Here is a 27,360-nt window from a genome sequence, read left to right as displayed (position 1 = left end):
TTCTAAGGAAAAATCATTCGGTGATACACATCCAAACACTACTGTAAACAGAAAGATATCACACAACAATAATTCCCCCTGGTAATAAGTTACTGATTAGGATACAATATTACATCATCGACATGTTATATTGTACGAATAAAATGTGTACTTACAGATGTCAAAGGGCCAAATGAAAACCCGAAATGCAACAAGTCCTCTTGACTTGTATGCTTTTTTTTTGCGCTAGGAAAACAAAATATCCTTGACGGCAACTCCCTCCCTGTTGGGGGGAAAACACAATCAAAAGTGTCTGAATAACTTATATCATGGAAAAGCAACAATATGTGTTCTACAGTAATTATACGACGATGTACTGTGGCGCCGTCGCAGTATACAAAGGAGTCTTCAGATGATTCTTTTTATTTTTAAATGTCAAAGGTTTTCATGCAACGTCGGACGACGTCTATGCACAAAGTGAAAGCGACGGATCTCCGATGTATGCTAGTTCATCCAGCCAATATAACACGCTTGCAGTTTCTACAATCTATTTCACCAGTGGCCTACTTCTATTTGATAGGCTACACATTTTTATATATATACTATAGTCATCCTGAAATATTTTCCAATTAAATCTGACCACCGATTTTCCAGTTGCCTACTAACGCATCACAATAAGTTATCATACAAAGTAGTTGGAAACTTACCTTAAACACCTCTATTATGGTTAATTGTCACAATTTACGCTGTTTTACGATTTTGCTGTAAGAACTGAGATGTTTTTTTTTTTCAGAACTGACAAGGTTTTTTTTCCTCCAGACCAGCCGGCTAGTGCGTAAAATTCGCCGCGTATCTACAGGGATGCGAAGTATGCGCGGAATGGGAGCAGGAATGAAATGAACGCAAAGATTGAGTTTTCGGGGCGGGGCGTGAGTGGCGTCATTGTAAACTCTGAAGCCATTGAGCCAGACGGGTGGGAGGGACTGTACACACTCAACAAAAGAACAGTAGTGCGCCCAAACTTCCTTCAAAGACAAAACGAAAAATCTGTGCATATTATACGTAGACTATCCACTAACTTTCTTTGATATTTCTGTTTAGAAAACAACAACAAAAAACACAACATAGATTCCAAGAATGATCCACGAACTAATAAGACTGTCGGTTGGCTTTATACGATCAATAGGATAACTTTCTTTCCAAATATACATTATAAAAAAAACTTTAACAAAAAAAAACAGCTGTAGGTATTTATTATGTAGCAGAAAAGAGAATGTTCCCATCAAAAGCTGATTTTCAAGCTGCCCAGCAATGCACCTGAATTGTCTGTTGGTGTCAAGTCTATAACCTTCCATCCTGCAGCATGTGGATGGAACTGTACCTACAGCTGACCTGATGACCAAATCGTTACTTTTGACCATTACAAAAAGCTGTAAGGTCATAAACAGAGAGGGAGTGTTTCACAACCACTTGTTTGCAAACGTGTAAAAGCCAACTCATCTTTCAAGGAGATAAGTCATCACAATAGATGAAGGACATGTTTTAATAGTTAAACGTTTATACCTCTATCTAATCATACCAACATTTATGAATGAATAGGCACCCTTGCAGCACTGCCACGGACTTTTAAGGAGTTGTTTTTTTGAAACTCATCCCAGCTCAGGTTTCAGCCCTGGGGCTCTTAAGCCATGTCTTCAGATGAGGAGGGTCTTGGCACAAAGCCAAGAGGTATTTCTGGGTCATGACCTGAGTCAGCAGCCACAACCTGACACCAGGGCATCCTGACCCCTCTCAGAGCCAGTCTCTTTATCCACAGCAGGGGACAGATAAGATTGTCCTCCCCATTTCTCAAATCGCTCAGCAATACACGCATGCACACAATCACGCTCACACACACACGCAAATAGAAACGCGCCGCACGGACACACACACACGGGCACAGAGGATAGGACGCTGCATTGTCAATATAATACACATGCAGAGCAATTTTCACGGAAACCAGAAACATGACTAAAAACTGTCATGATTAAGTAGAGAAACGCTTGCCTCTCCATCATAAGTGTGTTGATGTTTAATGTCTCTGCTGGCTTAAATCGACCCCTCTCACCCTGAGGTCAGAGGTTAAATTGGCCTGATTTACTACCCTATACCGGTGACGTATGATCTCTCCTAATCCATCTCCCAGAACAGCCACCAATATAATAGATCCTGGGAGTTTAATACTTAGGGGGACGGACAGGGGAAGAAACACATGGAGAACATTATACATTGTATAATAAACGTTATATTGTATAAAATAAAAATGCTAAGGTGCTCTGCCTTCATTTCGTCTTCTCTGCCTCAGCCCGTGACAGTCCCTTGGCTGCAGTATCATGAACTGGCTACTTGTTTTGAACATCATTTTCCTTCGACAGAAGAGCTGGTAGATTAGATCTCAGCATGTGAGCAGTCGCCATCTTGTGGTCAGAAGAAAGCAGTGTTGATCGGGGTAAATAGAATGCCAGGAAGGGATGCGGCGATGCCTGAGCATCCAAATGCTTTCAGGTCATTGGCAATTGAGCCTCTGGGACAGTCATTTGAATTTGAACAATACAGTGATTGAGCATAGTTTAACTTCTTATTTTTTCCAGGCAGCATAAATTCACTTCATCACTGTCGTTATACCACAAGGTCATCTGACGGGACAAACATATGACAGTTGTCAACGGGAGCAGATTTGATGACATTTAAAGCTCAGTGTGGACTAAACAGGACTTCAGGTTAATTGTTTTAAATTGATCATATAATCCACTCGTCCTAGAACTTAGATGGCACCTGCATTCACGATTCACATCCATGTATATCAAATGGTCTGATAAATTAAGTGTACCTCATTGAAGGGTATGTACATTCACTGGATGACTGTGGTTCTTCTAGTGGATTGTGTTACAGAATAACTGGTTAGATGCAGGCCTTTTCAATGGGACATTTCAAGGGGTTGATGTCACTATACACATACAGTGCATTCGGAATGTATTGAGACCCCTTAACTTTTTCCACGTTGTTACGTTAAAGGCTTATTCACTAAAATTGATTAATTTGTCCCCCCCTCATTAATCTACAGACAATACCCCATAATGACAAAGCAAAAACCGTTTTAGTATTTTTTTTGCAAGAAAATGTATGAAATATCATATTTACATACTTATTCAGACCCTTTACTCAGTACTTTGTTGAAGCACCTTTGGCAGCAATTACAGACTCAAGTATTCTTGGGTATGACGCTACAAGCTTGGCACACCTGTATTTCGGGTGTTTCTTCCATTCTTCTCTGCAGATCCTCTCATGCTTTGTCAGGTTGGATGGGGAGCGTCACTGCACAGCTATTTTCAGGTCTCTCCAGAGATGTTAAATCGGGTTCAAGTCCAGGCTCTGGCTGGCCACTCAAGGACATTCAGAGACTTGTCCCGAAGCCACTCCTGTGTTGTTTTCGATGTGTGCTTAGAGTCGTCGTATTGTTGTAAGGTGAACCTTCACCCCAGTCAGAGGTCCTGAGAGCTCTGGAGCAGGTTTTCGTCAAGGATCTCTCTGTACTTTGCTCTGTTCGTCTTTCCCCTCAATCCTGACTAGTCTCCCAGTCCCTGCCACTGAGAAAACATCCCCACAGCATGATGCTGCCACCACATTTCACCGTAAGGATGGTGCCAGGTTTCCTCCAGGCCAAAGCATTCAATCTTGGTTTCATCAGACCAGAGAATCTCATTTCTCATGGTCTGAGTCCTTTAGGTGACTTTTGGAAAACTCCAAGCAGGTGGTCGTGTGCCTTTTACTGAGGAGTGGCTTCCGTCTTGCCATTAAGGCCTGAGCGGTGGAGTGCTGCAGAGATGGCTTTCCTTCTGGAAGGTTCTCCCATCTCCACAGAGAAACTCTGTCAGAGTGACCATCGGGTTCTTGGTCACCTCCCTGACCAAGGCCCTTCTCCCGATTGCTCAGTTTGGCCGGGCGGCCAGCTCTAAGAAGAGTGTTGGTGGTTCCAAACGACTTCCATTTAAGAACGATGGAGGCTACTGTGTTCTTGGGGACCTCTAATGCTGCTGAAATTTTCTGGTACCCTTCCCCCAATCTGTGCCTTGACACAATCCTGTCTCGGAGCTCTACAGACAATTCCTTCAACCTCATGGCTTGGTTTTTGCTCTGACATGCACTGTCAACTGGGGGTTCTTATATAGACAGGTGTGGGCCTTTCCAAATCATATCCAATCAATTGAATTTACCACAGTTGGGCTCCAATCAAGTTGTAGAAACATCAAGGATGATCAATGGAAACAGGATGCACCGGAGTTCAATTTCAAGTCTCATAGCAATGGGTCTGAATATTTATGTAAGGTACTTTTTATTTTTAATAAATTAAAAACAGTTTTCGCTTTGTCATTATAGGGTATTGTGTGTAGATTGCTGAGGAAAATGTTTTTATCCATTTTAGAAAAAGGCTGTAACATATCAAAATGTGGAAAAAGTCAAGGGGTCTGAATACTTTCCAAATGCACAGTAAATACATGAATGTTTGTGCACCAATCGTCTCTCAGATTCATAGTCCACAGGGCTGCTTGTGATGTTACGGGTGAATGCCTCAGCCTTTGATGTGGCCCTGCTTTCTTAGCAGCATGTGAAAATCCCAACACTTGGAGAGAGGGCAGCCAGGTTACATGACCCCTAGCGAAACGGGCTTAACAGAGCAGACATTGTGTGTGTTTCTATGGAGTTATTATGGTGTTTAGCCTACATGTGTTCAACTTTTTCCAAAAATGAATGATCAATCCTCACATGCAAATAAAGGAGGCCAAAGGTATCAAATTATCTTCTTCACATCTCTGCCAATGGTCCCTTCTCTGCCGTACTCTCTACACTCTTACGCCCGCTAAAAGGTGAGGTACGAGAGGCAGACTCGGCAGATGCACAAACACTAGCTCTGCTGTGAGGAAAAGTAATGAAAGGAATAAAGGGGAGAGGGATGTAGAGGGAGAGAGATAGGGGTAATTACCCTCTAATGGGGATAACACTAGTATTCAGCAGTCAGGGCACCTTGCACGACCAGTCAATTACTCTGCTGTCGTTTTCTGTTATTTTCTCTCTATAGGGTGGAAGTGTACTCAAATGTACTGAAAGCTCTCTCCCTTAGCTTTAGTGATAATAGGTCAGTAGTGAATGTGTCAGAGGCAGAGCAATTGGAAACTAACGTTATTATGGTGGCTTCATACTAGCCGGACTGCCATCTCGCTTCAACTGAGAAATAAAGCACAGCTCTACCCTATTCTTTACAGGGACAACCAAATATCATATAGGTTACACTAACAGACATGACCTAGTACATTGGTTTACTTTAACCTTTAAATGATCAAATACAGAAAGAACCTTGTTTTTCTGCCGTTTTCCCAACAGTGACCACCTCCTCCCAATCTTTGATAGTATTGCAGAGCTGACAATCTTTAATAGTATTGTAGAGGTCACTCAGCTCTATTGTAGAAATATATGACAGGAAAGGCTGAGACCCGCTACAAATACTGCTCTGATCCAAACCTCAGCGTTCCAAAATATCATATCCTATTCTGAAGAGGGAAGTGAGGCCACTGGTAACATCGCAGTAATGGAATAACATTCAATCACTATAATATCCACAGACAATGTTTTATTTCAGAATTAACAGATGAGTACTACAAACTACGGATGAATTAACTCAAAATACAAAAAGCTTATAGTGTATATCATTTGAAAGTGTTTGCACAGACCCCAATTCTCACACATTTTACAAATCTTTAAGACCTCTGCATTAGTGAGCGAGGTCACACTTTATTTGGATAGTCCGGATTATCCATCTGTAGATGCTCTACAGATAGTATGACTATTTGTTGATAAGGTTACGGTTAAGAATAAGTGTCAGGGTTAAGGATATAATTAGTAGGTACAGTGCATTCGGGAAGGATTCAGACCCCTTCCCTTTTTTCACATTTTGTTATGTTAGCCTTTTTCTAAAAATGGATTACATTTGTTCCCTCAATCTACACACAATACTCCATAATGACAAAGCGAAAACAGGTTTAGACATTTTTGCAAATGTATTAAAAATAAAACAGTAATCCCTTATTTACATAACTATTCAGACCCTTTACTATGAGACTCGAAATTGAGCTCAGGTGCATCCTGTTTCCATTTATCATCCTCAAGATTGAAATTGGAGTCCACGTGTGGTAAATTCAATTGATTGAACATGATTTGGAAAGGTACACACCTGTCTATGTAAGGTCCCACAGTTGACAATGCATGTCAGAGCAAAACCAAGTCATGCATGAGGTTGAAGAAATTGTCCGTAGAGCTCCGAGACAGGATTGTGTCGAGGCACACATCTGGGGAAGGGTAGAACAAAAAAAGTCTGCAGCATTGAAGGTCCCCAAGAACAAAGTGGACTCCATCATTCACCTGGTACCATCCCTACGGTGAATTATGGTGGTGTCAGCGTCATGCTCTGGGGATGTTTTTCAGCGGCAGGGACTGGGAGACTAGTCAGGATCAAGGGAAAGATGAACGGAGCAAAGTACAAAAGAGATCCTTGATGAAAACCTGCCCCAGAGCGCTCAGGACCTCAGACTGGGGGCAAAGGTTCACCTTCCAACAGGACAACAACCTAAGCACACAGCCATGACAACGCAAGAGTGGCTTCGGGACAAGTCTCTGAATGTCCTTGAGTGGCCCAGACAGAGCCCGGACTTGAACACGATCGAACATCTCTGTAGACCTGAAAATAGCTGTGCAGTGACACTACCCTCCACCCTGACAGCGCTTGAGAGGATCTGCATAGAATGGTAGAAAGTCCCGAAATACAAGTGTGCCAAGCTTGTAGCATCATATCCAAGAAGACTTGAGTCTGTGATCGCTGCAAAAGGTGCTTCAACAAAATACTGAGTAAAGGTTCTGAATACTTATGTAAATGTGATAATTCTAAAAACCTGTTTTTTCTTTGTCATTATGGGGTATTGTGTATAGATTGATGAGGGGGAAAAATTATTTAATCCATTTTCGGAATAAGGCTGTAACATATCAAAATGTGGAAAAAGTCAAGGGGTCTGAATACTTTCCGAATGCACTGTAGTGGAAATGCTACTGATAGTCTATAGAGCAGTGATCTCCAAGGCATTCCTAGTCTATCGCCAAACAGCTGCAATGAACGAGAAGGAAAGTGTATCGATAGGCTTGCGTTATTATTAGTGGATATCAAGGAATATTTCACTTTCTCTGTTCATAGGAGTTACAACATGAATTTGTGCATGAGGCAGAAATAATGTGGTGCGACTCGAGTTTCGCCATCAGCTGGAAGACGGTGGCCCTTTTTGGTCAGTGTCAGTGGTGGAAAGGGAGAGCAGAGGGATGTTGAGAGACGGACCCTCAGTCTGCTGCTCTCTCCCTCCGCTGAGACTGACCATCAGATGCAGGCACCGTCAGACCAGTAAACAGAAAAAATGTGAATTATTTAAAATGTACACTCACTCAGCTGTGCTTCACAAGTAATACAACAACTGAGCTTTTATTGGTGTGATCCTGTAGCCTACATTATATATATATATTGTTCTTTAATGGTCTGAGAAGAATAACAATGCATTGGCAGGGCAATTCAAGCAAAGCCAATATGCAGTGATCATGTTCTGTACAAACCTCATTAATACAGTGCTGTTTTTAATAGGGTCATGTTGCATAGGCTTACGTTTAAGTTATGTAAAACGGCTTGCATTTTGACTCAGAAACTGATGGACTCCAAAAAAGGTTGGTGACCACTGCTAGAGCATCTACAGATGGACTATCCAAACAAAGTGTTACCATGAGGGAGACCTTCCGTTTCTTTACAAGATTGTTTTAACGTTCCAACATTTTAGGAATTTCAGTTCGGGGGTTATTAAAACATTTAACATATATGATACATGCAAAGCATTTTTGAGAATAAAGTAAAAGAGCATATTCAAATCACAGTCAGCACTTTAAGTGGTGTCTTCCTAATGACGGCATGCAGTACAGTATTTTTATTTAAAAAGGCACTCATCTACTAGTGAAAGTAGAAAACAGCTAAGTGAATAAGAAGGTCAGGTGTACACAAAAGCACTAGAAATATAGGTTAACAAACATTTGTTTAGTAAATAAATGAAACGAGCTTTAGCGATGGAAACATGAAGAAATGTCATCACTATAATCAACCTTTTGAAATATGACATTAAGAAGAATTTTTTTTGAATTTATCATCAATAAAAAAAATCTCATTAAAATACCAATCATACAATGACTGTTTTTACTTAGACTAATATGCATTCATTTAAGAAACAAAAATAGATACAGTATGTAGTGTATTTTAAAATGGCAAACAATAGTAGAAGTTATTATTATAGCACATAAAATATTTGGAATAATGGAATCTATAAAAAAATATTGATAATACCAATGCTGAATGTCCTGAATTGGTTCGTACTGTTCTTTGCAAGGGACAACTTCCTTTGAAGCATGTAATTGGGGGAAAAAAAATGCTTGAAACTTGAATGTGGTACCCAATAAAATGAGTCACCCCCAACACTGCATATTCACTCCACATTTCTGTACCTGGTGAAGAGGTTGTACAGCACCCTCAGGGTTGACTTGAGGTCACAGTTCACGATATCTGGGAAACAAGGGAATTAATAACGTTTGAATAAACACAGACAGCAATCTCTCCAAAAAAAGAAATGTTTTGATAGAGTCAATACCAGTAAAAAATATTATTTTTTTATTAAATTCTAGCAGGATATGCGGTATAAAGGAAATGTTTTGACCATGAGAAATGATTCAGGTACAACACCGCCAATGAAAAAGGTACACCGACCATGAATGTGTTGCAACACGCATTCACAGACACACTACTACATAATACTAAGGACAAACTAACAAAGACGTCACGTAAACACACACAAACCCCAACAAGTAAACATATCCACAAAGGGGCTTGGTGTGTAGTGCTTTTACTTTAGCAAAGTGTGGCATTTAAGATTCACTGAATGGATTTGTACAGTAGAAGAGCATATAGACAATTATCTTGGAACAGTTCGAATGGAAGATAAGTTTTGCTTTATGTGAGAATGTTGCTGTCAGGGCTTATTGCCTGATGGAATTTTCACCCAAAAAATACTGACTTTAAATTAGGAGGCAAATGTATTGCGCCATCATGGTTTTGCACCAAATTTCCAGAATCAGTTTTCTTAAAGATAAGAAAAAGGACAACAACAAAAAAGTAAAAGTAATACAAAACATAATTGTCCATGGGAACTATATAAACAGCATCCTGAACGAGAACACCTACCTTCAGGTCTAGGTTTTGGTCTCTCCAAACCTCCGTCTTGCATCAGCTCAAAAGAGAAGGACACGTTGTGCACCTGCATGAGAAAGTCAATGACAGCAACATTACACAGCAGAAGAGCAAGCCACACACAGGTAGGCCAAGAGTATGAGGAAACAGCTCCCAAACCATATCACACCTATACAATTCACACAAGTCATTACAGTTCCCCTACCACAGGTTCCTAGGTGTGTAAACATCAGCTCAATAAACCCATAAGCTCTTTACAGCTGGACAAACAGTCACTCGGCACCAGGCAAAAAGGAGGAGGAGGGGGGTTCTATCAGAATTTGGTTGTGGTTTTGGTTTATGTAAAAGTGTGGTACCGAGTGTCAGTACAGAATGTGGGAAGCCTTAGAACAGATCAGCTAGGAGGTGAAGGCAATTTAGGAAATATGGAGTGGATAATTAGTAGCCAAAGCTTAAGAGAAAGAGAGAGCTTGAGACAGAGAAGAAAGAGTGAGAGAGCGAAAGGGAAGGAAGAACAAGAGAGTTAAAAATCAAGCAATACCGAGACTGACCATTGGAGGATTCCTTCAGGCGAGTACCAGGGACTCCTATATAGCAGCTGTCCCTGAAAATACCCCTTGTCGTCCCCCCCTCCTCTCCCTGCATTAGCGCTAATCTCCTGGCCACTTATTGATTTTCTGTGCAGGAGCAGATTACAGATGCTGCCTGCCGGGTGCCCACTGCCTGGCACAGCACAGCCTGCTGGAGAGGACCCAGTCTCAGGCCTGACAGGGCGTCCCGTTAGAAAGCCTGCTAAGAATAGCCGTCAAGAGGCTTTGGGTTGCACATTGTCTGTTTGACAATATGGAATAATCTTCATGATAAATACTAATATCAGCAAATATAGATAATCACCGAGGGATTAGCCATCTTGAATTTAACAATGATGCAAATGATTGAATTTAACAATTAGGGCCTGAAAATACAATAATTTGCTGGAAATGTATGAAACGGAACAAAACAAAGACTAGTGTGTTCACTGTCATTAAAGTGTACCACACAAAGCAAAGATAGAATTTGGAAAAATGGAGAGTAAATGTCAACATACCTGTTGTTCAAAGTTCTCAGGAGTCAGGAAGAAATTATAGAGTGGAACAAAGTAGCCCTCCAGCAATCCCATCAGCAGAACAAGGTACACACCGTCTGCAAACTAAAGAATAAAAAAACCATGCTTATTCATATCAATATTCAAGACGTATGATTGTAATTAGATACAGTTGAAGTCGGAAGTTTACATACACTTAGGTTGGAGTCATTAAAACTCGTTTTTCAACCACTCCACAAATTTCTTATTAACAAACTAGAGTTTTGGCAAGTTGGTTATGACATCTACTTTGTGCATGACAAGTAATTTTTCCAACAATTGTTTACAGACAGATTATTTCACTTAATCTCAATTCCAGTGGGTCAGAAGTTTACATACACTAACTTGACTGTGCCTTTAAACAGCTTGGAAAATTCCAGAAAAGGATGTCATGGCTTTAGAAGCTTCTGATAGGCTAATTGACATCATTTGAGTCAATTGGAGGTGTACCTGTGGATGTATTTCAAGGCCTACATTCAAACTCAGTGCCTCTGCTTGACATCATCGGAAAATCAAAATAAATCAATTGTAGACCTCCACAAGTCTGATTCATCCTTGGGAGCAATTTCCAAACGCCTGAAGGTACCACGTTCATGTGTACAAACAATAGTACGCAAGTATAAACACCATAGGACCACACAGCCGTCATACCGCTCAGGAAGGAGACGCGTTCTATCTCCTAGAGATGAACCTACTTTGGTGCGAAAAGTGAAAATCAATCCCAGAACAACAGCAAAGGGCCTTGTGAAGATGCTGGAGGAAACAGGTACAAAAGTATCTATATCCACAGTAAAACGAGTCCTATATCGACATAACCTGAAAGGCCGCTCAGCAAGGAAGAAGCCACTGCTCCAAAACCGCCATAAAAAAAGCCAGACTATGGTTTGCAACTACACATGGGGACAAAGATCATACTTTTTGGAGAAAAGTCCTCTGGTCTGATGAAACAAAAATAGAACTGTTTGGCCATAATGATCACCGTTGTGTTTGGAGGAAAAAGGGGGAGGCTTGCAAGCCGAAGAACACCATCTCAACCGTGAAGCATGGGGGTGGCAGCATCATGTTGTGGGGGTGCTTTGCTACAGGAGGGACTGGTGCACTTCACAAATTAGATGGCATCATGAGGTAGGAAAACTATGTGGATATATTGAAGCAACATCTCAAGACATTAGTCAGGAAGTTAAATCTTGGTCGCAAATGTGTTTTCCAAATGGACAACGACCCCAAGCATACCTCCAAAGTTGTGGCAACATGGCTTAAGGACAACAAAGTCAAGGTATTGGAGTGGCCATCACAAAGCCCTGACCTCAATCCTATAGAACACTTGTGGGCAGAACTGAAAAAGTGTGTGCGAGCAAGGAGGCCCACAAACCTGACTCAGTTACACCAGCTCTGTCAGGAGGAATGGGCCAAAATTCACCCAACTTATGGTGGGAAGGCTTCCCGAAATGTTTGACCCAAGTTAAATAATTTAAAGGCAATGCTACCAAATACTTACTGAGTGTATGTAAACTTCTGACCCACTGGGAATGTGATGAAAGAAATACAAGCTGAAATAAATCATTCTGTCTACTATTATTCTGACATTTCACATTTTTTAAATAAAGTGGTGATCCTAACTGACATAATACAGGGAATGTTTACTAGGATTAAATGTCAGGAATTGTGAAAGACTGAGTTTAAATGTATTTCGCTAAGGTGTATGTAAACTTCCGACTTCAACTGTAATTCTAGTTCATACTGTACCTGTGTGTCCAGTTCAGCCACCTCCAGATTGAGCTTGTTCAAGTGTTTGTTCACAAAGGTGATGAGAGTCTGTGGCAAAAGCAGTCATTTCTGTGAGGCACGCCAACAGTACAACAGAAAACTCTACTACTAGTATTAACACACACTACCTTTTTTACCACATTGAGCTTGTCTGGAGCATGATCAAACAGGGTGTCGAAAGCATCTCGCTCTTAATGGACGGAGAGAACAGTCATACCGTTACTCACAGAAACGAGGTAAAAAGCATCAAGGTTGTCATATACTGAAAACAGCTATTACATTTAAAAATATATATATTTTTAAAACTGTGAAATTTACTGCGACTGATTAACAAAATGGAGAGAACAAACCCAGTAGAACACATACCATGTCTTCCAGATAAAGCCCTGAGGGAAAAGAGAAAGACAAAACAAGATATAAAAGCGCCATTTGGTCTACAAGGACAACTCACAAAGAACTTAATTAAAATGTCCATATTAGCCTACTTTACATTTTAGTAATTTAGCAGACTGACGCTCTTGTCCAGAGCGAATTACAGTACTGAGTGAGTACATTTTCATACTGGTCCCCCATGGGAATCGAACCCACAACCCTGGCGTTGCAAGCGCCTTGCTTTACGAAGTGAGCTATTCTACAACTACTAAGTCTTTCTCAAATTATTACCAAGCCTACAAGTTATGACTCCAAACATCTAGAAAAGGCAACTCTCCTGAATGTAATCCTCACAAATATTCTTGATAGGCATCAGTCTGGTGTTTTCTGTAATGACCTTCGTGATCACTGTTTTACAGACTGTGTTTGTAATGGCTGCTCAGTGAAACAACCTGTCCTGATTGTCATAGACACTTGCTAAAAAAACTTTAAATGCGCAAGACTTCCTTCATAAACTGGCCTCTAAAAGGGTATAGAATCAGCTCTGTCGAAGACATTTGGACCTTCTTTTCTTGATATTTTCAGTGGTATTGTTAACAAACACGCAAACATATAGAAAATGAGAATTAAAAACAGGTTCAGCCCCTGGTTCGACTGGGATCTTGCAGAGTTACTCCACCTCAAGAATTGCATTTGGCAACAGGCTCGGCTCGCGCATACTCCGGCTGACTTTTTCTCATTCAGGCAAATGAGAAATAAGTGCACTTAGGCTATCCGGAAGGCCAAAGTTAACTGTTCCTTAAAGTAACTCTCTCTCTCGCTCTCTCTGTAACCCCAAGAAAATCTGGAAAATGGTTAAAGACCTGGAGAATAAACCCTCCTCCTCACAGTTGCCCATGTCCCTTAATGTTAATGTGGTTGTTACTGACAAGAAGCATATGGCTGAGCTCTTTAAATCACCACTTCATTAAGTCAGGATTCGTATTTGACTCAGCCATGCCTCCTTGCCCGTCCATCATTTCCTCATCTCCCACCCCTTCTAATGCGACTATCCCCGATGCTTCTCCCTCTTTTTCCCCTGCCCCGCTACAAAGTTTCTCCCTGCAGGCAGTCACTGAGTCAGAGGTGCTGAAGGAGCACCTTAAACTTGACCCCCAAAAAACATCTGGGTCAGATGGTTTAGCCTCTTTATTCTTTAACGTTGCTGCCCCTATCATTGCCAAGCCTGTCTCTCCTTTCTGGGGAGGTTCCCATTGCTTGGAAGGCAGCCACAGTTCATCCTTTATTTAAAAGGGGGGAGATCAAGCTGATCCTAACTGTTATAGGCCTATTTCTATTTTGCCCTGTTTATCAAAAGTGTTGGAAAAACTTGTCAATAATCAACTGACTGGCTTTCTTGATGTCGACAGTATTCTTTCATGTATGCAATCTGGTTTCCGCTCAGGTTATGGATGTGTAACTGCAACCTTAAAGGTCCTCAATGATGTCACCATTGCCCTTGATTCTAAGCAATGTTGTGCTGCTATTTTTATTGACTTGGCCTAAGCTTTTGATACGGTAGACCATTCCATTCTTGTGGGCCGGCTAAGGAGTATTGGCGTCTCTGATGGGTCTTTGGCCTGGTTTGCCAACTACCTCTCAAAGAGTGCAGTGCATAAAGTCAAATTCTGCTGTCTCAGCCACTGCCTGTCACCAAGAGTACCCCAAGGCCTGATCCTAGGACCCCGCACTTCTCAATTTACATCAACATAGCTCAGGCAGTAGGAAGTGCTCTCATCCATTTATATACAGATGGTACAGTCTTCTACTCAGCTGGCCCATCCCCGGATTTTGTGTTAAAAGCTCTAAAACAAAGCTTTCTTAGTGTCCAACAAGCTTTCACTACCTTTAACCTTGTTCTGAACACCTCCTAAACAAAGGTCATCTAGTTTGTTAAGAAGAACGCCCCTCTTCCCACAGGTGTGATTACTACCTCTGAGGGTTTAGAGCTTGAGGTAGTCACATCATACAAGTATTTGGGAGTATTGCTACACGGTACACTGTCCTTCTCTCACCACATATCAAAGGCTAAGGTTAAATCTAGACTTGGTTTCCTCTATCGTAATCGCTCCTCTTTCACCCCAGCTGCCAAACTAACCCTGATTCAGATGACCATCCTACCCATGCTATTTTACAGAGACATAATAGATAGATCGACAGGTAAGGGTGCTCTCGAGCGGCTAGATGTTCTTTACCATTCGGCCATCAGATTTGCCACCAATGCTCCTTATAGGACACATCACTGCACTCTATACTCCTCTGTAAACGGGTCATCTCTGTATAACTGTCGCAAGACCCACTGGTTGATGCTCATTTATAAAACCCTCTTAGGCCTCACTCCCCCTACTGCAGCCCTCATCCTCCACATACAACACCCATTCTGCCAGTCACATTCTGTTAAGGTCCCCAAAGCACACACATCCCTGGGTCGCTGGTCTTTTCAGTTCGCTGCAGCTAGCGACTGGAACGAGCTGCAACTAACACTCAAACTGGACAGTTTTATCTCAATATCTTCATTTAAAGACTCAATCATGGACACTCTTACTGACAGTTGTGGCTGCTTTGTGCGATGTATTGTTGTCTCTACCTTCTTGCCCTTTGTGCTGTTGTCTGTGCCCAATAATGTTTGTACCATGTTTTGTGCTGCTACCATGTTGTTGTTATGTTGTGTTGCTACCGTGCTGTGTTGTTATGTGTTGTTGCCTTACTATGTTGTCGTCTTAGGTCTCTCTTTACATAGTGTTGTCTCTCTTGTCCTATATTTATGTGTACTTATTTTTAATCCCAGGCCCCCGTAGGAGGCCTTTTGGCAGGCCGTCATTGTAAATAAGAATTTGCTCTTAACTGACTTGCCTAGTTAAATAAAGGTTAAATAAAAAATAAATAAAAATACTATTGATACATTCATATCAACCTGATGCAGAGGAATGTTGGTGGTGAATACGGTAATATTGTTGGAGTACACAAGCGATTAACCTTACTGAACATGAACAAAATGGGCCACTAGGCATTGTCACACGTTGAGTCAAGGGGCTGCTGCCACATCCCATCAGCTATCACACACAAGAGGGCCAACAAGGAATGGCCATACGGCACCCGTTCTCTTCGTGATGTAATCCCTGATGGCAGTGGCAGGGCAACGGTCCTGGTCATATGATAACAGCCCTGTGACCGTGACCATGATATGAGGGCTTCGCTCACCCACTAATCTCCCCAGCTACTCTGGACCTGCTGGACCGCTCCAACCTCAGCAACGCTACACTGGCAAGGAACCATCACATCCCTGTTTATACAATGGTCGACTGTGCTCATACACACTGGTGAAATAATTGTGCTTGAAAACCTATTCATAGGATGCAGTTATTTCATAAAGGCTACAGAGGGGATTGCATCTGAGAGATACAAATCTATATTAAAGTACTTCATATTGTAAATAGGAGATTGCATTGTGTTTTGGGGAAGACAGTGGTATGTGGTTTACTGCTGTGGTGAACCTATCCCTGTTTCTGGCATAACAGAGCTCTAACACGGAGTGAGGAGGAGTGTGTTCTCTCAATGACTGGTTCATCCCATCAGAGAAAAAGCGACCTACTCTGTATTGCCCGTGATCTCCTCCTGGATCTGGCGAGATTGCAGAATCCCCTCCCTTTTCTGAGAGAAAATAAAGAAAAAAGAAACAGGAAAAGGAACAGAGTAAATAGGCATTTTAACGTCATAGATTTAGCCGGTGGTAACTTGTGGAATAGACACCGGCTGGAATGCGCTTTTAACCAATCAGCATTCAGGATTAGACCCACCCATTGTATAATTTGACATAAAGTAATGTAGTACTGCAATTTATCGTAAAACAGCATTTATAAGCATGTATAACGAAGTTATTATAACATGTAACAAAACATGTATATGACCTCAGAGACTTATATCAAGTTTCATTCATGTGTACTATGCACCAAGCAAAATAAGAGGATTTACAGTACCTGAACCACCACTACTTGGATGGACACGTGATCAGGAAGTCTGATTGGTGCTCTGAAGTGCTGAGACAGCGCCACCAAGAGGTGAAGAATGGCCACTATACTCTTAGCATGGACCGCTGGGCAAGAGACCGACAGAAATGGGGATTTGCTTTAGTTTTCATTGGTTGGAAGAACAATCAATGAAGGAAAGAATGTTTTGATTCCTGCCTAATAAAAATAAGCTAAATTAAAGGAGAGGTATCTAAAAGCCCTCTGATATCGGCCTGATCCTCTTAGCCTAAGAGGATCAGAACAGAAGTGTGCGTTACATCTCCCTTAGGTGTTTTCTTCAGCTTAAAAAGAAAAAAGGTTGAAAGCAGGGAACAACGCATTGATTTGGTTAACGCTTGGGTGACAGAAATCTGAAGTAAATTCAATCAAAAAACACCATATCATTCAAGTGTTCCTCTCTCGTGATGTAGTCATTAATATACCTCTTACCGTAAGCAGAGATCCACATTAGCGCCACTGGCTGCCCCAGGCCCATTTGTTATGGTTTTTGGAAAGCAAAGTAATACAAAAAAATTCTAAAATAATACAGTGTACATACTCTGCTGTTCTATCACGTGCCATGATGTGCCCTGATTAAAACAGTGCTTGTCGTTTTAAGTCACGTATTTTTTGTTTGGAATATTGCAAACAGACGTGGCAGTTTCACCGCTACAGATTCCAACTTTAATGAATATGTCTATTTCTGGACTACTTCCCTCAAATCAATTCATTGCTACAACTCCCTTTCCTTTTCTCATACAACCCAAGTTAGAATGCCATCACCAGTTTATCATATTCTTGTTAAAAGCCTCATAAAATAGAGACATCAAGGCAAACCTAAAGTGCTTTTACTGAAATGTACTGTATGGACAGACATTCCTTCTCCATTAGAGACGGATCAATGGGAAGCAGAGAACTCGACGACCAGTGGACGGACTCGTATCAAGCTGAAGCCCCTACAGTGAGGGAAAAAAGTATTTGATCCCCTGCTGATTTTGTACGTTTGCCCACTGACAAAGAAATGATCAGTCTATAATTTTAATGGAAGGTTTATTTGAACAGTGAGAGACAGAATAACAACAAAAAAATCCAGAAAAACGCATGTCAAAAATGTTATAAATTGATTTGCATTTTAATGAGGGAAATAAGTATTTGACCCCCTCTCAATCAGAAAGATTTATGGCTCCCAGGTGTCTTTTATACAGGTAACGGGCTGAGATTAGGAGCACACTCTTAAAGGGAGTGCTCCTAATCTCAGTTTGTTACCTGTATAAAAGACACCTGTCCACAGAAGCAATCAATCAATCAGATTCCAAACTCTCCACCATGGCCAAGACCAAAGAGCTCTCCAAGGATGTCAGGGACAAGATTGTAGACCTACACAAGGCTGGAATGGGCTACAAGACCATCGCCAAGCAGCTTGGTGAGAAGGTGACAACAGTTGGTGCGATTATTCGCAAATGGAAGAAACACAAAAGAACTGTCGATCTCCCTCGGCCTGGGGCTCCATGCAAGATCTCACCTTCTGGAGTTGCAATGATCATGAGAACGGTGAAGGAATCAGCCCAGAACTACACGGGAGGATCTTGTCAATGATCTCAAGGCAGCTGGGACCATAGTCACCAAGAAAACAATTGGTAACACACTACGCCGTGAAGGACTGAAATCCTGCAGCGCCCGCAACGTCCCCCTGCTCAAGAAAGCACATATACATGCCCGTCTGAAGTTTGCCAATGAACATCTGAAGGATTCAGAGGACAACTGGGTGAAAGTGTTGTGGTCAGATGATACCAAAATGGAGCTCTTTGGCATTAACTCAACTCGCCATGTTTGGAGGAGGAGGAATGCTGCCTATGACCCCAAGAACACCATCCCCACCGTCAAACATGGAGGTGGAAACATTATGCTTTGGGGGTGTTTTTCTGCTAAGGGGACAGGACAATTTCACAGCATCAAAAGGATGATGGACGGGGCCATCTACTGTCAAATCTTGGGTGAGAACCTCCTTCCCTCAGCCAGGGCATTGAAAATGGGTCCTGGATGGGTATTCCAGCATGACAATGACCCAAAACACACAGCCAAGGCAACAAAGGAGTGGCTCAAGAAGAAGCACATTAAGGTCCTGGAGTGGCCTAGCCAGTCTCCAGACCTTAATCCCATAGAAAATCTGTGGAGGGAGCTGAAGGTTCAAGTTGCCAAACGTCAGCCTCGAAACCTTAATGACGGAGAAGATCTGCAATGACGAGTGAGACAAAATCCCTCCTGAGATGTGTGCAAACCTGGTGGCCAACTACAAGAAACGTCTGACCTCTGATTGCTAACAAGGGTTTTGCCACCAAGTACTAAGTCATGTTTTGCAGAGGGGTCAAATACTTATTTCCCTCATTAAAATGCAAATCAATTTATAACATTTTTGACATGTGTTTTTCTGGATTTTTTTGTTGTTATTCTGTCTCTCACTGTTCAAATAAACCTACCAATTAAAATGATAGACTGATCATTTCTTTGTCAGTGGGAAAACGTACAAAATCAGCAGGGGATCAATTACTTTTTTCCCTCACTGTATGTATTCCACCTGTCTGACCACTCGGCTCACTCAACTATTGTATGCTGAGTCTCTCTCACCAAAGAGGAAAATGGACTGAAACATGGAGGGACTGTCCAATAAGAACGCTTGTTATCATTTTTCATTGCGTAATGTCCTGCTACGGTGTGCCTAATTAATACGACCAAGTTCTCAGGCTCTACTTACAGTCCACGTTCCATTTGATGCTCCTGGCAGAGACCTTGATGGAGTCGTTGATCCTCTCCAGCACCGTCTGCAGTTTCTGTTTCTGGGCAATCTCCGACTGGGTCACCTCAGCTACATTTAGCTTCTCCCCCTCCAGCTTCTCTGAAACACATATATAAAGAAAACGGCATGTGTTAAATTTGGTCAGGGGTCTTCTTTAGCATAAATACAGGCATTTGCACAAGAGCCATTCCTGTCAATGAGAGAAAGGCCTGAGAGAAAATGGTCAGAGGGAGAAGGTGATTGGTAGTAGTGATCCCTTAAGTTTGATGGAAAACTATTAAATGGACTTGTTCCTCACCAAAGAGTTTCTGCAGAACCTGCCCGTCGTATAGATCCTCAGCCAGGTCCTTCACGATGATCCTCTCCCCCACCAACACATCATTGATCCAGTCAATCAACACCTTCTGGAGTTCCTGTAGTTTCAGGTCGTTCTTGGAGTTGGGGTCGACCATGGTGCGGACCTCATTCTCCTCTGTAGGAACAGAAAGCTAGATTAGGTATAGCCAGTGTCAAGGCGTCTCATCTTCTATGGCCAGGGATCTCAGATGGGGACAGTACTGTACTGCACTTACCTAGCATGGTGTCTTCTGGGTCCAGTTCGTATTGGGTGGGGCTCAAGGGCAGGTTGATGGCGTTCATCCCTTCTTCCTGGAGCTCAGACACTGTAGGGAGGGAAGACGCAAGAGAGAGCACTTCACGTCACTCACAAGGCCTCCTCTCAAACTGCCATCTTTCAGTGCAACAGCTATAAATTCACGTAGGTTGTAAGTGGCTTACTGTTTGTGCCTCCTTTTTAACTGTGATAATTCAACAACAAAAAAACGCTTTCTACAATTTAGGCTACTACACGTTTCTTGTTGCTCAGTACTTTGCTGCTCTTAGCATCAGTTAAGCTTTGCCAGTATGGCCAATCCAGCAGATATAAGCACGGACGGTCAGGGGAAATGAGAGGTTGTTGTTAAGGCGGGGGTCAACTACTAGGATTGGGACCAGCACATGATAGCACTGTAATAGTGTTCCCACACCACTCACACACTAGCTAACTACTACCACAGCTATTTGGTCAAAATAGCCTAGCGCTAACACAGCGCCGGGCTTTGCCTTCTTTATCATGTCTAATATGGTATATTATTGAGGTGTAGCGGTTATTTCTGTAAGTGGTTTCACTCGGCAAGGAATATTTTCTTAGAAGCTGCTGCTCATTGGAAAAACACTGCAATTTTATCTCAAGTCCAGGTAATGGCCTTCTGTCCTCCGGACAGACATTTCCTCATAGTCTACTACTTATTGGCCCTCATCCGTACACTCCTCCTCCCTAGGCTATATCTCACAACAGAGAAGACGTGTTCTAAAGGGGATGATTCTTAAATCAATAGCAGCAGCTACAATTGATTCTTAATCAATATCACGTTTTCTCCTTAGATCACTGCACCACCTCAGCTTTCTGTGTCACCGTTCCTAAATCAGCTTATCTGATCTGACACTTTTCTCAGTTAACCAAGACAATATACTTTCCCCACCAGTTAGTAGCCTATTTATCACACAGAACTTCCTGGTTTCCCCATCAACCCCTGCCCTGCCCAAGCATGCGTTTCACTATACTGCTTCGTGTCAGTTTCAGTGACACCTGTAGTGGTGTGAACATCCTGTGCTGGATTTCTCAGCCTTCCTTCCCAGCCCCGGATGACATCCTCTTAATCAACACCATCAGCAGCCCCAACACCATCATATCAAGACTAAGGAGAATATCCTGTGTCTTGACAGCACGACATACAGTGCCTTCAGAAAGTATTCACTCTTTCCAGATTTTATTGTGTTACAGCCTGAATTTAAAATTGATTAATGGACATACAATTATCTGTAAGGTCCATCAGTCGAGGCTTGATTTTCAAAAACAGATTCAACAACAAAGACCAGGGAGGTTTTCCAATGCCTCGCAAAGAAGGGCACCCATCAGTAGATGGGGGGAAGAGAAAAAAAAAAGCAGACATGGAATATCCCTTTGAGCATGTTGAAGTTATTCACACTTTGGATAGTATATCAATTCACCCAGTCACTACAATGATACAGACGTCCTTCCCAATTCAGTTGCTGGAGAGGAAGGAAACCGCTAAGGGATTTCACAATGAGGCCAATGGAGACTTTAAAACCCGTGAGAGTTTAATGGCTGTGAAGGGAGAAAACTGAGGATGGATCAACATTTTAGTTACTCTGCAATATTAACCTAATTGACAGAGTGAAAAGAAGGAAGCCTGTACAGAATACAAATATTCCAAAACAGTTAACCTGTCTGCAACAAGGCACTAAAGTAATACTGCAAAAAATGTGGCAAAGCAATTCACTTTTTTTCCTGAATACAAAGTGTTATGTTTGGGGCAAATCCAATATAACATTACTGAGTACCACTCTCCATATTTTTGAACAGTGGTGTAAAGTACTTAACCTGTTGGGGCTAGGGGGCAGTATTTTCACGGCTGGATAAAAAAACGTACCCGATTTAATCTGGTTACTAATCCTACCCAGTAACTAGAATATGCATATACTTATTATATATGGATAGAAAACACCCTAAAAAGTTTCTAAAACTGTTTGAATGGTGTCTGTGAGTATAACAGAACTCATTTGGCAGGCAAAACCCTGAGACATTTTCTGACAGGAAGTGGATACCTGATGTGTTGAATTACCTTTAAGCCTATGCCATTGAAACACACAGGGGCTGATTAATGTTTTGCTTGTTTTCCTATTGCTTCCACTAGATGTCACCAGCCTTTACAAAGTGTTTTGAATCTCCTACTATGAGATCTGACCGAACAAGAGCCTTGGAACGGTGATGGCCGATTAGACTCTGGCGCGCGAGGTCATGTTGGGTACCCTCGTTCCAAAACGTTTTAAAAGAGAATGCATTCGTCCACCTTGAATATTATTCATGTTCTGGTTAAAAAAGGCCCTAATGATTTATGCTATACAACGTTTGACATGTTTGAACGAACGTAAATATATTTTTTCCCCTCGTTCATGACGAGAAGTCCGGCTGGCTTAGATCATGTGCTAACAACACGGATCTTTTTGGATATAAATTATGAGCTTTTTTTAACAAAACTACATTCGTTATGGACCTGGGATCCCGGGAAGTGACATCTGATGAAGAGAATCAAAGGTAATGGATTATTTACATAGTATTTTCGATCTCTCCAACATGGCCGTTTGTCTGTATAGCAAAGCATATTTTTCTGGGCGCAGTGCTCAGATTATTGCAAAGTGTGATTTCCCAGTAAGGTTATTTTTAAATCTGGCAAGTTGATTGCGTTCAAGAGATGTAAATCTATAATTCTTTAAATGACAATATAATATTTTACCAATGTTTTCTAATTTTAATTATTTAATTTGTGGTGCTGACTTGACTGCCGGTTATTGGAGGGAAACGATTTCCTCAACATCAATGCCATAGTAAAACGCTGTTTTTGGATATAAATATGAACTTGATAGAACTAAAAATGCATGCATTGTCTAACATAATGTCCTAGGAGTGTCATCTGATGGAGATTGTAAAAGGTTAGTGCATCATTTTAGCTGGTTTTATGGTTTTGGTGACCCTGTCTTTGAATTGACAAAACATTACACACAGCTATTGTCAATGTACTCTCCTAACATAATCTAACTTTATGCTTTCGCCGTAAAACCTTTTTGAAATCGGACAACGTGGTTAGATTAAGGAGATGTTTATCTTTCAAAGGGTGTAAGATACTTGTATGTTTGAAAAATTAGAATTTTGACATTTATTTGGTTTCAAATTTGCCGCTCTTGAAATGCACCTGCTGTGTTGATAGGGTGCACCACGGGTGGCACGCTAGCGTCCCACATAGCCCCAAGAGGTTTTAAGTAGTACTTCAAAGTATTTTTACCTAAGTACTTTTTGGGGGTATCTGTACTTTACTATTTATATTTTAGCCAACTTTTACTTCACTACATTCCTTAAGAAAATAATGTACTTTTTACTCCATACATTTTTCCTGACACCCAAAAGTGCTCGTTACATTTTGACACGAAAATGGTTCATTTCACACACTTATCAAGAGAACATCCCTGGTCATCCGTACTGCATCTGATTTGGCGGACTCACTAAACACAAATGCTTTGTTTGTAAATTATGTCAGTGTTGGAGTGTGCCCCCGGCTAACCACCAATACATTTAAATAAAATTGTGCTGTCTGGTTTGCTTAATATAGGGAATTTGAATTGGTTTATACTTTTACTTTTGATACTTAAGTACATTCTAGCAATTCCATTTACTTATGATAAAGTATATTTAAAACCCAAATACGTTTAGACTTTCACTCAAGTAGTATTTTACTGGGTGACTTTCATTTTTACTTGAGTCTTTTTTATTAAGGGTATCTTTACTTTTACTCAAGTATGACAATTGAGTACTTTTTCCATCACTGCATAGTGTTATGGGTATGATTTTAAATCGCTAAGGACAGGGGAGTTATTCAGGATAAAAAAAGAAACAGAGCTAAGCAGAAGCAAAATTCTAGTTCAGTCTTTTTCACCAGACACTGGGAGATGAATTCACTTTTCAACAGGACAATAACCTAAAACACAAGGCCAAATCTACACTGGAGTTGCTGACCAAGAAGATAATGAATGTTCCTGAGTGGCTGAGTTACAGTTGACTTAAATCTACTTGAAAATCTACAGCAAGACCTGAAAATGGTTGTCAAGGAATGATCAACAACCAATTTGACAGAGCTTGAAGAATTTTGAAAAGAGGAGTAATGGGATTGTGCAAATGTTGCACAATCCAGGTGTGGAAAGCTCTTCGAGATTCACCCAGAAAGACTCACAGCTGCTTCTACAAAGTATTGCCTCAGGGGTGTGAGTACTTATGTAAATGAGATATTTATGCATTTCATTTTCAATGAATTAGCAAACATTTCTAAAAACATGTTTTCACTTTGTCATTATGGGGTATTGTGTGTAGATGAGTGAGAAAAAAACGACTTAATCCATTTTGAACTCGGGCTGTAACCGAGCAGTCACTTTAGCCCTACCTACATGTACAAATGACCTCGACTAACCTGTACTCCCGGCCCCCACACATTGACTCGGAACCGGTACCCCCTGTATATAGCTTCGTTGTCATTTTTAAGTGTTACTTTTATTTTTTTGTACATATTTCCTTAACTCCATTTCTTGAACTGCATTGTTGGTTAAAATTATTCGGAATATGTGACAAATAAAATTTGATATGTGGAATGAAGACTTTCTGAGGGCACTGTATGCCTTCTCTCAGAAATAATTGTATGACTGAAAAATGTATGCATCAGGAGTGTCTACAAAACATGAGAGGTATTATCACTGCCCTCCCAATCACACATTTAAATAATGTCCATAAACAATGTCCTCTAGACCAGCAGAGATTCACACACGGAGCAGGTAATGCTATGAGTTGGGGTGCTAATCCTATACCAGACCTGCTACAGACACTGGGTCTCCATTCCTCGTCTCCTTTCCTTCATATGCACTTATGTGAAGGACCTGGATTGGTGAAAGCAAGTACCCGGTAGGTATCCACCAAGCATTGCTTACACCCATCCTGCAACACTATCTATGTGAAAATGAAGGAAGGGAAAGCAGCAAAGGACGCCACTTTAGATTGTTGAAATGCAGCCACATTGTTTCTCCTTCCCCTTCTCATGCTCCAGCAGTGGGTGGGTGAATACTAGCAGGCTGTCTTACCTGGTGGGCAGAGTGCTCCACAGCCCATCGCTCCATTCTGTGGGTTTCCAGCAGCTTCCCTTCACTGACTCATCCTCTCCTCCAGCCTGCTTAACATCCACTGTCCTGTCTCTAACACTCTCTGTCTCGCCCTTTCCTCCCTCTCTCTCGCCGCGGTCCAATCAACAGGCTTGTTCAAGGCCGTGCTCCCTCTCTTCCTCCCCATCGTAAAATGTCAGAGAGCTTCAAATTAAATATACTGCCGCAACGCTGGACCAGAGAAGCTTTCCATCAGATCACCAGGAACACACTGCGGACATCCTGGCCAGTGTGCTCCGTCGTGGATGTGAGTGAGGGAGAGACGGGATAGGGCTCAGCTGTAGGGGGGCAACCACTCAGCCCTGTGAACCCTGATTGATACAAACCAATCATAACACAAGTGCAGGGCCGGACAACCACATTTTGGGGGCCCCCTGGAGATCGGGGGCACTCTGAACAGGACAAAAGAAGAGGGAACATTTCCACTTAATGTGCAACTTTAATTCATTTGATGATGAACTTGAGGATAAAACAATGGGCAACTCGTTCATTTTATAGGTGTGTTAATCCTGTACCAGTGAAATAAAATGCATATACTAGCAGTGCAGCTGCTCCTGGAGTTGTGTTTGCTCATGCCTCATTCCTGAGTAATTGCATCTGAAGTAGTAGCATACCCTACATGGCAACCATAGCCTGCAGCTACAGTGAGTAACTCTACTAGGCACTGCATGCGCCCCCAGGCTGCCCTGCAGGCCAACTCGGGTCAATACAAGAACGTTGATATACAAGACATCCTATAAGATTGTGTAAGCTTAAGCCTATGTAGTACCCTACGCCATTCTGATCTCTTCAATGAATTTGCAGTTCGGAAAGCAGGCAAAGGCGATATTCCTTTACCAATAACGTATTGACAGAATCAGACTGAAGAGTAGACAATGGTCGAGGCGTGACTTCATTACACAACGTATTTTCTGCTCACATTGAAACAATGTTGTAGCGACTAGCTAATTAAAATGAACTACACGGTCATTCCATAAAATACTTATTTTCCGCTTGTGCTTTTTTTACATTTTATTTTATACACATGCTACTTCACGCAAGTAAAGTTTAGACATGGTCGTGACAGTATTGTTTTGATCAGAAATGTACCTTCTTTTGCCTTCTTTCTTCTTACTAAAGTTCCTCCAAGTTTTCCCAGGAACGAGTCATCTTTCTTTCTGGAAGAGGGTGATTTCGGAGTCGTCGGCGACGGAGAGGATGGCGACTTTTGCGGCGAAGTGGCCATGATACAACTTATCCAAAAGTACAATCAATATTGTAAAAGTTGAGTAGGTCTCTGAAATAAATAGATTTTCAAGTCAAATTCTGCTCAAATGAATTTTCACTCCCTAAAGCGGAAACGGAATTTCATCCAGCCTTAAATCCCTTCCTTGTTCCCTCCCCTATTTCTAGTGTAAATAAAACCCTACTGGCTGAATACGTGGTCGCACATGGCCCCTGTTTGCTTTGACCAGTGTGCTATGTAACTTCTGATTTATCACAAACACATTTCTTCATTATCATATTTTTCTAGTGGTATCAGTAAGGATGCATAGACATTGTTATAGGCGTTATTCTAATACCACCAAAATAGGCGTTGTAACCTCAAAAAGTTCTACAGATGCACCATTGAAAGCATCTAGATTGGCTGCATCACCACATGGTATGGCAACCCAGCAAACATGTCCATATTGGTACGATGAGGGTCCAATGCGGGCAAAAATATTGGCTTTGCGTAGGTTGCCCACATTGGGCTGTTGTGCCTTTGCTCATCAGCTCCAGGTTGGTCCCCAAAGGATTTGCCCAGTGTTGCCCAGTGTGGGCAGGCCATATCTGGTGAGGTCAGCCCATACTTTGCCTGAAATAAGCCCATCTTTTCCAAGCAAACATGCCCACATTGGCACGATGTGGGTCCAATGCGGCTTACAACATTTGAGCCCAAGGGCCCGTGCTGGGCTTGGTGTGGACTAGCCCGTGCTGGGCTTGGTGTGGGCTAGCCCGTGCTGGGCTTTGTGTGGGATGGTTGTGGGCTGGCCCATGCTGGGATAGCCTGTATTTGGTAGGTGTGGACTTGTTATGGCTTTTTGTGGGCTAGCCCCTGTCCACCTTGCCCACCAAATACCCACGAGGA

The 27,360-nt window shown here is 41.8% G+C and overlaps 2 protein-coding genes across 3 annotated transcripts in view; both read right to left on the bottom strand.

Annotated features, from left to right (window-relative positions):
* Positions 1 to 854, bottom strand: part of LOC106573217 (transcriptional enhancer factor TEF-1) — a 39,375-nt gene extending 38,521 nt beyond the window's left edge. For both annotated transcript variants that reach the window (XM_014148054.2, XM_014148055.2), the window contains exons 1-2: positions 687 to 854; positions 156 to 262 (exon numbers count right to left, since the gene is read on the bottom strand). The gene's annotated coding sequence lies outside the window, so the exon portion shown is untranslated. The remainder of the gene's footprint in view (positions 1 to 155; positions 263 to 686) is intronic.
* A 6,643-nt stretch (positions 855 to 7,497) lies between these two features.
* Positions 7,498 to 26,639, bottom strand: LOC106573218 (alpha-parvin). The gene is made up of 12 exons (XM_014148057.2): positions 26,340 to 26,639; positions 20,006 to 20,095; positions 19,732 to 19,905; positions 19,392 to 19,532; positions 16,610 to 16,725; positions 16,225 to 16,283; positions 12,588 to 12,607; positions 12,350 to 12,411; positions 12,201 to 12,269; positions 10,419 to 10,520; positions 9,326 to 9,398; positions 7,498 to 8,650 (listed from the first exon to the last, which is right to left on the bottom strand). Exons 1-12 carry the CDS (start codon positions 26,473 to 26,475, stop codon positions 8,574 to 8,576), a joined length of 1,119 nt encoding a protein of 372 aa, XP_014003532.1. The 5' UTR covers positions 26,476 to 26,639; the 3' UTR covers positions 7,498 to 8,573.
* Positions 26,640 to 27,360: the final 721 nt, after the last annotated feature.

This window comes from Salmo salar, chromosome ssa16 (assembly GCF_905237065.1).
Source record: "Salmo salar chromosome ssa16, Ssal_v3.1, whole genome shotgun sequence".
NCBI lineage: Eukaryota > Metazoa > Chordata > Actinopteri > Salmoniformes > Salmonidae > Salmo > Salmo salar.
This window is presented reverse-complemented; position numbering and strand designations above follow the sequence as displayed.